This window comes from Montipora capricornis, chromosome 7 (assembly GCF_036669925.1).
Source record: "Montipora capricornis isolate CH-2021 chromosome 7, ASM3666992v2, whole genome shotgun sequence".
In the NCBI taxonomy this organism is placed as follows: Eukaryota; Metazoa; Cnidaria; class Anthozoa; order Scleractinia; family Acroporidae; genus Montipora; species Montipora capricornis.
The window spans coordinates 5,666,706-5,679,205 of NC_090889.1; the positions used below are offsets into that span (position 1 = coordinate 5,666,706).

The 12,500-nt window shown below is 37.2% G+C and overlaps 2 protein-coding genes and 1 long non-coding RNA gene across 3 annotated transcripts in view; 2 read left to right on the forward strand and 1 right to left on the reverse strand.

Moving 5' to 3' along the window:
- LOC138058004 (uncharacterized) overlaps positions 1 to 1,319 on the forward strand; it is a 5,348-nt gene extending 4,029 nt beyond the window's left edge. The window contains exon 3 of the long non-coding RNA XR_011133769.1: positions 207 to 1,319. This is a non-coding gene — a long non-coding RNA (uncharacterized lncRNA). The remainder of the gene's footprint in view (positions 1 to 206) is intronic.
- A 2,653-nt stretch (positions 1,320 to 3,972) lies between these two features.
- Positions 3,973 to 6,521, forward strand: LOC138058003 (uncharacterized). The gene is made up of 4 exons (XM_068903897.1): positions 3,973 to 4,109; positions 4,225 to 4,365; positions 4,470 to 4,553; positions 4,834 to 6,521. Exons 1-4 carry the CDS (start codon positions 4,074 to 4,076, stop codon positions 5,386 to 5,388), a joined length of 816 nt encoding a protein of 271 aa, XP_068759998.1. The 5' UTR covers positions 3,973 to 4,073; the 3' UTR covers positions 5,389 to 6,521.
- A 16-nt stretch (positions 6,522 to 6,537) lies between these two features.
- LOC138058002 (uncharacterized) lies at positions 6,538 to 9,230 on the reverse strand. The gene is made up of 6 exons (XM_068903895.1): positions 9,053 to 9,230; positions 8,464 to 8,540; positions 8,259 to 8,384; positions 7,563 to 7,759; positions 7,249 to 7,317; positions 6,538 to 6,955 (listed from the first exon to the last, which is right to left on the reverse strand). The coding sequence occupies exons 1-6, from the start codon at positions 9,228 to 9,230 to the stop codon at positions 6,556 to 6,558; spliced, it is 1,047 nt and encodes a 348-aa protein (XP_068759996.1). The 3' UTR covers positions 6,538 to 6,555.
- Between the last annotated feature and the right edge of the window lie 3,270 nt (positions 9,231 to 12,500).

Sequence of the window (12,500 nt, forward strand, 5' to 3'; positions counted from 1 at the left end):
GGAAGTGAGTGATGAAGATAGGCCACAACACCGGGAACCACGTCCCCTACTCTTTTCGAATAGTGTGTGGGTTCTTTAACGTCCCACAGTGTTATATGTGAACAAGGTTTGTGAGACGGGACCTCCGGTTTATTGTCCTTATCCGAGAAGACTTGAAAGTCTAATCATTTGCAGATGTCATTACAAAGACAGCACTTTCTCCTCAGTTATTTAAAGACCCTGAGTGTTGGTCCGGCCGGAATTGAACTCACGACCTCCCGCGTGACAGCCCGGTGCTTAACCAACTGAGCCACGGTGCGCGGTAAGTAGACTTGTTTCTCCTTCATTGAAGTGCAAAATAATGTTCCCACAAAATGAGTTTCATGTGTAGTTGCTGATAGGTCTACAAGCTACATGCAGCCTTCCATCGTTGTGGACAGTGTTATTGTTGTTAGAGTGCGAACTCATTCAGAGTCAACATACGGGAGCTTCGTAGTTGTCTATTTTGAACTTCTTTATCTTGACTGGTTTGTTGCTTTTGTGGTGAAAAACAGACTTCTCTTGCCATCTTTGTTTTGGGTTGTAAAATATTTGCCATTTTTAAGGGAAGTTACTGTACTGTACTTTGAAGATAATCAATGGCTACTCCATCTTGTAATGTTTCAATCATTGAAGAGCTTTCTTTGTTAGCATTCCTGTCTTAAGTCAGTGATCTGAACTTCAACTGAGCCAGGGGAATCACCGGATGTTTTGGTCACTATGCGAACTTCTGAATGGAAAGAGAATATAATAATATTACATTAGTGCTAATATAACAATAAATTAGAAGCGGAGAGGCCGGCAAGCAATAATGAGTAGCAACCAAGAGGAACAATACTAGTATTGAGGAAAATAACTATCTAGTGATTACTGATGCAAAATTACAACCTTTATTACCCATGCAGGAGTTAAGAATGTTTTTAGTAAACAAAAGCTGACTTGGGTTGTTTGATGAAAGCACAAATTGCTACATGGTCTGAAGTATGTGTGTTTTGGCTTGTGTGTCTGGCAGTTGGTGGTGATTACTGGTCTTATTATCAGCAGTGTATCTTGATATGAACTGTCTGTAATCATAATAGTAATAATAATTATTATTATTATTGTAATAATAGTAATATTATTATATATTATAATAATATTAATAATAATGATAATAAGAAAAATAAAAATAATAATAATGATAATAATAATAAAAATAATTATTATTATTATTATTATTATTATTATTATTATTATTATTATTGTCTCCAACAAGCAAGTTTTAAAGTGGGGGCTCTTTGATTGAACCAGTTTACATCAAAGTGAACAATGAAATACAGAAGTCAGAAATTTTTTGAGCCAAAATTTGTGCTGGAGCTGTACACATTTCATTTGACTTACTGGTACTTTTGGTGAGCCTAGACCCAAAGCATTTTTGCAATTTGTGCTTTCGGTGAGCGATATGTATCAACAATTATTGCAATATGTGGCTTGGTAATAACTTTGAACATATCTTAAAAGAAGTTTTATCTGTTTAATAGATAGTAGTTACTGATGGCTTCATAGAGGCCTCTGTGTGTACCCAAAGCATCTCTTCTTCAATGTCAGGACAGACAACTGTTTTGTTTTCTGAAATTTCAGTAATATAAAGCCCTTCTATGGTTGTTGCTGTACTCATTGAGCACTATATACATACACTGTAATGTATGTTTGTTATTTTTTTTGTGGTGTTTAAGTCATCCACTGTTCTAGTCTCAGTATCACACTGAGATCTGGGTATTTTTTTGGAAGCAGCAGGTCAGTGGAAAGTATAATAATAATAATAATAATAATAATAATAATAATAATAATAATAATAATAATAATAATAATAACTTTATTATACACAGAATTCAAAAAGTTACCACTTATTTACATTGAAGCTGTGTACTAAATAAGCAGGTAAATAAGATAAGAGGTAAGCAGAAGACTGAGTTATGCCTAAGATTTTTCCTGTGAGTGTGATACTGTCATCTGTTGGTTGCTGTGTAGTTGAGGCAAGCACCTCTGTGAATGGGTCAGTTGGTATGATTGCTGATCCTGGTTTGCAAGTGTTCACATAAATTTCACAGGTGATATTGACTTTCTTTACTCTCGCATACTTAAGTAGACTTGTTTCTCCTTCATTGAAGTGCAAAATAATGTTCCCACAAAATGAGTTTCATGTGTAGTTGCTGATGGGTCTACAAGCTACATGCAGCCTTCCATCGTTGTGGACAGTGTTATTGTTGTTAGAGTGCGAACTCATTCAGAGTCAACATACGGGAGCTTCGTAGTTGTCTATTTTGAACTTCTTTATCTTGACTGGTTTGTTGCTTTTGTGGTGAAAAACAGACTTCTCTTGCCATCTTTGTTTTGGGTTGTAAAATATTTGCCATTTTTAAGGGAAGTTACTGTACTGTACTTTGAAGATAATCAATGGCTACTCCATCTTGTAATGTTTCAATCATTGAAGAGCTTTCTTTGTTAGCATTCCTGTCTTAAGTCAGTGATCTGAACTTCAACTGAGCCAGGGGAATCACCGGATGTTTTGGTCACTATGCGAACTTCTGAATGGAAAGAGAATATAATAATATTACATTAGTGCTAATATAACAATAAATTAGAAGCGGAGAGGCCGGCAAGCAATAATGAGTAGCAACCAAGAGGAACAATACTAGTATTGAGGAAAATAACTATCTAGTGATTACTGATGCAAAATTACAACCTTTATTACCCATGCAGGAGTTAAGAATGTTTTTAGTAAACAAAAGCTGACTTGGGTTGTTTGATGAAAGCACAAATTGCTACATGGTCTGAAGTATGTGTGTTTTGGCTTGTGTGTCTGGCAGTTGGTGGTGATTACTGGTCTTATTATCAGCAGTGTATCTTGATATGAACTGTCTGTAATCATAATAGTAATAATAATTATTATTATTATTGTAATAATAGTAATATTATTATATATATTATAATAATATTAATAATAATGATAATAAGAAAAATAAAAATAATAATAATGATAATAATAATAATAATAATTATTATTATTATTATTATTATTGTCTCCAACAAGCAAGTTTTAAAGGGGGGGCTCTTTGATTGAACCAGTTTACATCAAAGTGAACAATGAAATACAGAAGTCAGAAATTTTTTGAGCCAAAATTTGTGCTGGAGCTGTACACATTTCATTTGACTTACTGGTACTTTTGGTGAGCCTAGACCCAAAGCATTTTTGCAATTTGTGCTTTCGGTGAGCGATATGTATCAACAATTATTGCAATATGTGGCTTGGTAATAACTTTGAACATATCTTAAAAGAAGTTTTATCTGTTTAATAGATAGTAGTTACCGATGGCTTCATAGAGGCCTCTGTGTGTACCCAAAGCATCTCTTCTTCAATGTCAGGACAGACAACTGTTTTGTTTTCTGAAATTTCAGTAATATAAAGCACTTCTATGGTTGTTGCTGTACTCATTGAGCACTATATACATACACTGTAATGTATGTTTGTTATTTTTTTTGTGGTGTTTAAGTCATCCACTGTTCTAGTCTCAGTATCACACTGAGATCTGGGTATTTTTTTGGAAGCAGCAGGTCAGTGGAAAGTATAATAATAATAATAATAATAATAACTTTATTATACACAGAATTCAAAAAGTTACCACTTATTTACATTGAAGCTGTGTACTAAATAAGCAGGTAAATAAGATAAGAGGTAAGCAGAAGACTGAGTTATGCCTAAGATTTTTCCTGTGAGTGTGATACTGTCATCTGTTGGTTGCTGTGTAGTTGAGGCAAGCACCTCTGTGAATGGGTCAGTTGGTATGATTGCTGATCCTGGTTTGCAAGTGTTCACATAAATTTCACAGGTGATATTGACTTTCTTTACTCTCGCATACTTAAAGGGACTATGTCAGCTGGGGCACATGCGCAGTTCGGTCCAGTTTAGACGAGGTGTTGAAGTTTTACTTTCCGCCATTGCTTGCGTAGCTTCGTCTGCAAGGAATCGTTCTCTTGTTTCGCGCTGTTATTCTTTCATTGTCAAAGATACGGTCATGGACGTTGTGTCTCCTGAAAGTGACTCGATTTCGGTAAGTTTGGATGCTCGATTTCTTGTTTCTATAAAGCCTTTATACTTGGATCAGCGTACGATAAGATCAGTGCATGCTTACATGCTTATGTTTGAGTACACTTTCTTTCGTTTAGGCTGAACCTTGCAATTGTAAGACAACTTGCTCGCGGAAAACCACGGCTAAATCTCGTGGCTGCCCTTGTAAAACCGCTAAGGTGCGTTGTACAGAGTTTTGCTCATGCGGTACGAAGAGGAAATCTTGTCAAAACAAGGAGGTAAACATGTCGCTTTCATTCACTCATTTGTATAAGTAATCCCAAATTTCGGTCTTTTTTTCGAGTAAATTACCTACAGCTTGTTGTTATTCCAACATATTTAGAGAAATCAAGTACCAAGTGAAGTTGTTTCAATTGTGAGGCCGACGGAAGAGGACGAGAGAGTTTTAGAGAATCGAAGAGTGAAAGTAAGTGAACAATCATTGGTTTTCAACATTGCTTGTTTCAAAATTGATACTCTTTTCATTCTGTTAGCTACGTGGAAGGTTTTGTAGCTGCAAAACAATCTGTTGTGCCTATTTTTACTCCTACTGCACATAACCATGTCACCTCCAGTCTACAATAGTTTAGTCTTGTTTAGGCAATTCATTGTTGGCAGGATAGATATTTTATACTTGATAGATTATTCCAACTGATCTTGTAAAATGTAAATGAAGCTGAACTGTTGTTTGTTTCTTTAATTTTTAGGAGTTTATTGCAACCCTAGATGAAAAGATGGTCCGGAAGCTTTGTGCAAGGGCACTATGTCGAGGGGTGGGCAGTATGGAATATGTTGACAGTCTTCTAATCATGGAAGATGATGATGACTATGAGAACAATATCTCTACAAATCGTAATGAATGCTCAGATAAATCTGCTGGCAGTGGAGGTCCTCCCAATCCACATACTGAGCCAACACCAGACTGGTGCAAATGTAGGCGATGCCAACCAATGGCTCAGGAGATAGAAAATAAATGTTGTGGAAACAGGAATTGCATCACATCTAAAAGGCGTTTTGAAAAGTTATGTTTAGATGCAGAAGTTCTTGAACTGTGTATAAAAAATAGGGCTGATATACGCAATGATCGCGAAGATAACAGTACTTCATCTTTTCGCAAAGCTGCTTATCGACAGTTCATCATAGACAGGTATGGGTATTTAGGCAAAGGGAATCGAAAGGTTGCTCCATCTTGTGTGGTTCTTAGGGTTAGGAGGCAGTATCCCTCAGCAACTGGTGTATACCTAGGATTCAGACCAGAATAATGTAAACGTTTGAGAAGAACCATACCACACAGTTATCTCTAATAAACCCCAACCATGGTAGGCATCCAGGGTGCAGTGGTTCAAAGCACCAAATGATAAAGGAAATTATGTATAGTTTTCCAACTTCTATGGTGTTTCCTTTTATTTGTTATTGTTCTGTATTTCACCCTTTACTCTGATTACAAAGCTAAAACCTCAAATTGTGTTCAATCCTTGATCAGCGTTACATTGCTTGGATCAACTATCCCTGTTGCTTACCGTGAATCCTTTCAACATCACAGCTTTCTGAAGTAGATATCACTTACAGTCATCCCCAGAATATGAAAAAGGTTGATGTCCTTTCTAAGTGTCTCAGGATATAACATTCGAATTACTGTTTTGTTCACCTCCAAATACAATATTGGCAAAATACTTCTACGAGAGTATGGTCAATTTGTCAGAGGCGATATTGTTGTTGTTTACAATGCAGCTAGAGAAGAAACAAGAAAAAGAAGATTTTTTGACCTGAGTAAATAAAGATATGCCATTTAGCCTTCAGGTCATGTGATACTGTATTTGCCAAAAGTTTTACTATGCAATGATCTTTTTAGCTTGTAAATTTTGGTTTTGCCAATGTACATCATGTGATAAGGGGATTTGTCTTTTATTTATTACAATAACATCACATGACCTACATTAGAGCGAGTTTCAATTGAGTGTCGTAAAACCAAAACCAAAGTAATTACTTTGGCCAATCAAAAAGGACTGAGACAATCCGGCAAACCAATCAAAACTCGAAGTAATGACATATAGCCGACACAAAGCGCGGGAAAATGTGCACGCGTGAGCCACGATTGGTTTTGGTTTCACTTCTGATTGGTTGAAAAAATGGCGCGAGAACTTTGAACCAATCACTGAGTGAAGTAATCATAAACCAAAGTAATTATCTAATTACTTTCAACACTCAATTGAAAACCGCTCTATGAAAACTATACATACCGGCTAGAAAGGTCTAATTTGGAAAGAAACACAATAGCCAACAACATTTTATACATGCCCAAAAAAACACTTTTATTGTGACAACTGAGCAAGTGAGGACATATATTACCCTTAAATATTGGGGCTCCAACCCTCAAGGAACATGGCAGGTTTTATTAATGACCTATCTTGTAGAACCCATTGAAATAGTTATGGTTTGTCAGTTTCAGTTGACTGCTTTGATGTGAATAAATTTGTTTTACATTTTGAAAACCTTGACTGGTGCCTTATGTACAGTTCCTTTGAGGGAACAGGGGGGACCTCAGCAATTGTTGGAGCAATTCTTGCTGGGTCATCTTCACACAATGACACATGACGGTCTATTGGTTTTAGGTCCTCAAATCGCCGTTTGAATATTTTGGCCATCAGGATAGGTATGTATCCAAAGTCTTTGGATACCTTCACCACTCTGGTGTTCCATTCTTTCGTCCTTTGGTTATACTTTCTGGTGTGCCTTGCCTCTTTCTTCTCATTCGTGGCAGTGGCTCTGTCAACATGATAATTCCAGTCTATTACTGCAAGCTGCCTCCTTGCCTTGTACACTTGAAACCTAGCCAGAGAAAATTGAAGAAAAGTCCCCATATTACTACCTAATAAAAGAGACAATATGTCAAAATGATGTCACAATTGGTGACATCATTTTTGAATATATTGTAAATTTAATGGGTGCCGTCATTCATGTGCAGTTCTAGTTTGTTTAGCTGTGAAGTAAAACCCTCCTAAAATGAGATCTTTTAGATTTGAACTTTTGGTAGCCATTCATACTCACATCATTTGGCCCCTGGGAAAAAACAAGAACATTCTTGACTGTGGGATCCCACATAAGTACATATTTCAACTTACGTGTAAGAACATCTCTTAGGTGTATATCCCAGTGACATGCTATTGGCACATTCCAGCGAACCTGTATGTCTAAAGGCAACGAATGGAAAGACATGTCAAACAATTGCACTTTTCACAGTAAAAAGTGTTCAAAAGTTTTTGCTATTTATACTTAGGTATTATGCATGTTGACAGAATGTGGTAAGAAAATTACTGATGCACAAGAAAGAGAAACCCAATAGGCAAAAAAATTAATAGAGTATTATATACATCTAGAGTTCACCTGAAACTTTTCCGTATATACAATCTTGAAAAAGTTTGCTCTGCACTCATACCTGAATCTGACATAGTACTTGAAACTTTCTAGGAGAGTGGGCTCAAGAATCACTTTCTGAAGTGCATTAAAATCTTTGTCCCGCCGGTCAAACCATGGTGGCTGCTCATCATCTGGACTAATATCCCCATGTGCACACTGTCCCCCAGTCCATTCATGGTCATCACACATATGGTGAAGCAAACCTAGCCATTTGTTCTAGAAAAATAATGAGAAATACAAACCAAGCCACTACAGCTTTTTTCAATGTCCTTTCTGTGATGGCCTGCTTACTACAGTAGGTTGTTAGTTTTCGAACTGAGACTAATGTTTGAAACGTGGGATTTGTCAAAGGGTGAATTAGATGTTATCTCAAACATCCTGATGATGCTTATTATTATTAGACTAATATTTTCTTTTGAAAAATCTATGATAAAGAATGATCTGATTTAGCTTCTTATGAAATTATGAATCAAGCTCTTGCAAAGTGCAAAATCAGTCTTCCTGTTTTCTCTTTCCCTCAATGTAACAAGGATATACATTTCACACAAAGTCATTTTTACTACAGTACTTCTGTTTTTGAAAAAATTCAAAAATGTCTCTAGCCCAACAGATAAAATCCACCTGATACCCTTTGCTATGTTAGGCATGACTTTCTTTGCACAAAATCTTATTAAAAGGCCGAATGTTTCAAATCACTAATTATCAATAACATTACCTTTAGAAGAGCAATGGCCTTTACTTTATCATCGCATTCTGATGCAACAGAACAACAGTACCAGAAATGATTGATAATTCTGTCTGACCATTCTGCAATTTTTTCATTTCCCTTGGTGGCAGCAACCTGAAACAAAAACAAAACTAAGCCAAAAAGTCAAACAGCTGGTCTCTTTCACTCCATGGGCAACAAAAGCAACAATTACCTTTTGAATACATTTTCTAATGCTTTTAGCCTTATGCCAGACATCTAGGGAGTGAAATACATCTTTGAAGTCCTCAGCTACAAAAGAAATATAGACATGTCAATCAAGAGCTCATCTAACAAAAAAGAAACAATCTTCAGCTGTAATATCTAACGATTATTTTTCAAGCATGCTTTGGATATGCCTTATGAGATAGCTAATGAAATACCTATATAACTATCCCATCCAACAAGCACAAGTGCATAATAAATTTATTGTTTAATTAAAAACCACAGAGTAAGTATCCTTAAATTGGGTACAAACTTTGCCAAAGACTCTAACTGGTCCTGTAAATAAATTTAAACTCAAAAGTTGCTATATGCAATGGTTAGTCTATAATGACATATATATATGTTGCAGGTCAAAATGAAATTCAAGTTGAAATAATTTTAACCTAGTTTGATTCTCAATTTCCTTTGTCTTCAAACACTAATTATTCATGATCCATGAATAATTAGGGAAAGGAGACAAGGGGTTTTCATTCAACCAGAATCTCATTTTGACCGGGCTACAAAATATACATACATTCACTTTACTAATTTACAATTACCCATGAGTTTTTTTATGGAGGATGAAGCATCTGTGCATACTTCTATAACCGTCAGCACATTCTTTAGCCGTTCTAGTGAATTGTTTAGTGCCTTCCGCTCCATCGTACTCGATTTCATTCCAACATGCCGCTTATCCAAGACTTCCACCTCCAAAATGTACTCCGTCACAACTTCCATCAGGTAATAGCAAAGATTCTTGGCGGAAAATCCAGGTGAATCGCACTGGCCATCACCACTCACGACCAGCTCTTCATTTTTGAATTCGACAACAAGTTCTCCTCTCATCCATTGCCACCATTCCTCAATAGCTGGTATACAGTACAATTTCTGTACCCTGAAAAAAGTTGATGGCGAGATAAATGACAACCCCAAAAACTCTGCAAACTTTTCAATCTTGGAAAAGTTGTTGCCAGACAACAACACAGCTGCAGCAACCTGAAAATTGTTTGACAAAACGTTGTTAACCTCGCCTGAGGTGCAAAATCTCCGTATGTGGCCCGCAGAGCATTTGGAACGAATCATGGCACTTGTGCCACATAAAGTGTAATCCACTTTTGTGTCATGAATACAGCCATGATGCTGGCAACCTCCTCCCAACTGCTGTACTAAAAGGTCAAGAGAGCATATAACTTTTGTCCCCTTGATGAGACCAAGTTCTTCCTGGTACTGGTGTTCTTCATATTTCCTAGAAAACTTTTGATGTGGCCCATATTCTGGCTTGTGTTTCGGAACAGAAGGCCTTGTTGAGCTGTTGACTTTGTCTGTCTGAGTCATCACAGACTTCGATGTTTTTTGGATTTGATTCACTGTTTCTTCTAATTGGGTTGACAAGCGAGGTGCAGGTTGCTGGTGCTCCTGTTCAGATGTTGTGGTCACTGAAGGCAACTCTTGCAGAAGGCTTGCATCCAGTTCATCTACACCCTCCTGTTCTTCATTTTCCCACTCAAAGTTTTCTTCCCTGTAGCAAAGGCAAGAAAACAGGTTTACAAACATATGCATCTACCTGTACAAACATAAGGGCTTACCATTATCCAGTATTGGCAAGCCAGACAGGTATATTGAGGTCAGAAGTCTGTCATTTGTCAGATTTTACCTATCCAATCTTCAGTCAATGCACATAATGATATTTGTCCTGGTTGTTTTCAAGGAAAATTCAGTGAAAATGGCCAATTTACAATCCAAAACCACGTGTCAGGCCAGCCAGTTGTGACTTATGTTGAGCACCTCTTGTACCATTACATCACTAAGATATACATAAGTGAAACACCCTATAACAGCACTGGACTATCGTCCACCTGAAGTTTCCAGTCATGAGGATAAAGACGACAAAATAATTTTCCACAACCCACCCCCCCCCCCCCCCTCCCACCGACCTATATTTTTCAGTTCTTCAGTTCATGCTTATTTTATACCTACCATAACGTCTGTTCCTCTTCACTTTCACTTTCACTTTCATCCAACTCCCTGTTTTGATTGAGGACACACAAGGCTTCATCCAGCCTCTCACTGTAAAAATAAATAAAGTATGACAAAAAAAGAAAATTCCTACCTGTTCTATTGAGCAGTTTTCTTAATGAACAATCACAATAATATTATAGTGCCACTGAACTATTAACAAACATGCAGTAAAACAGGATACAACTCACCTTTCACCAAAACATGACATCTCATCGTCACTTTCTTCACTTGATGAGCTGCTTGACATGGACGCCCTTGACACAATGACTGAATCATTTTGAATTTTGTATGTAGAATTTGCAACTGTGCGAATCTCTCCTGTTTCACTCAAACCAGTTATGTCCACTGACGTTGACCTACATGTAACAACATAAATATACAGGCTGTCATAAAATAGTTCAGAAAGTAATCTCTTGTAACAAATGCGAAGTGCTATAATGTAGCTACATGTATTTTACCCGGGTAATAAAGTAAAATAGAAATCCACATACATAAATCTAAGTGATACTGCAATAAACCCTGCACAAACACTTCAGTGTGTTGAAATGTTTTCAGTGAAACTGACAAGCGTATCCCTTGCATATGTACTGCCGGTTATTATAACAGAATACACAGTATGCAACTTACTCATTGAAAGACAAGGTCAGGTTTAAGGGACTTTCCTGCATGGAGAATTTTTTTTTATTTCTAGCCGTGGATTGAACAGGAGTCGAAGTAAGAGGACCTTGAAAAAGAAAAGTAATGTTCAGACCACTTTTGTTTGCTTCTTCTCAAGTAATGCTATACTATTGTACAAATACAAACTATAAACTTGTATCGTATCGTATACCTCTGAATTTTGGGAGTCTATTAATTAAATATAAACTCAAACATACCATCACTGACATCCTCTGGTGGCTCTTCTCGTGGTCGCTTTCTCAGCGTTCGGCGATGGCTTACTTGATTGATTTCAGATTCACAGTCATTTCTTTCGCTTTCCCTTGACGAAAAAAAAAAGAAATTAGGACAATAAAAATTGCGATGTATCCTCAGAACGATACCATAACCAGATTATTTTATACACGTTCGCGAAAACTTACCTTCGTCGCTTCTCCAAAGATAGAAGATGGCATGCAAATGCCGAGTCGCTTGCGTAACCGCATTTCAACTTTGCCGAAACCCACGACGAGTAAATGATAGAATCCAACCACATTCGTTGATGGCCTCTCTGCCAGACTTTAATTCGCGTGTAACTACTGTCGTGGATCCTTTTCCGACCGCTTCCAGGTCGACGGCCGCCACGGGACGACATAACAAAGAACGTATACCAACTTTGCCTCAGTGACAATGCCAATTAAACGAGAACTCTACCGAAATGCCGCAACAAACAGATTCTACCAACACTGAAGACAGCTTCTGCATATAAATCTTAAAAAAATTTCCAACGATGACAAGGATATTAGCAGATTTGAACGATCAGACTCATTCCCCGACGAAGATTGAAATAGTTTACCTAACGTTTTCAAAGAGTTTCGCTTCAACGCGCGCATGCGCCGGGTGTGACATAGTCCCTTTAAGTAGACTTGTTTCTCCTTCATTGAAGTGCAAAATAATGTTCCCACAAAATGAGTTTCATGTGTAGTTGCTGATAGGTCTACAAGCTACATGCAGCCTTCCATGGTTGTGGACAGTGTTATTGTTGTTAGAGTGCGAACTCATTCAGAGTCAACATACGGGAGCTTCGTAGTTGTCTATTTTGAACTTCTTTATCTTGACTGGTTTGTTGCTTTTGTGGTGAAAAACAGACTTCTCTTGCCATCTTTGTTTTGGGTTGTAAAATATTTGCCATTTTTAAGGGAAGTTACTGTACTGTACTTTGAAGATAATCAATGGCTACTCCATCTTGTAATGTTTCAATCATTGAAGAGCTTTCTTTGTTAGCATTCCTGTCTTAAGTCAGTGATCTGAACTTCAACTGAGCCAGGGGAATCACCGGATGTTTTGGTCACT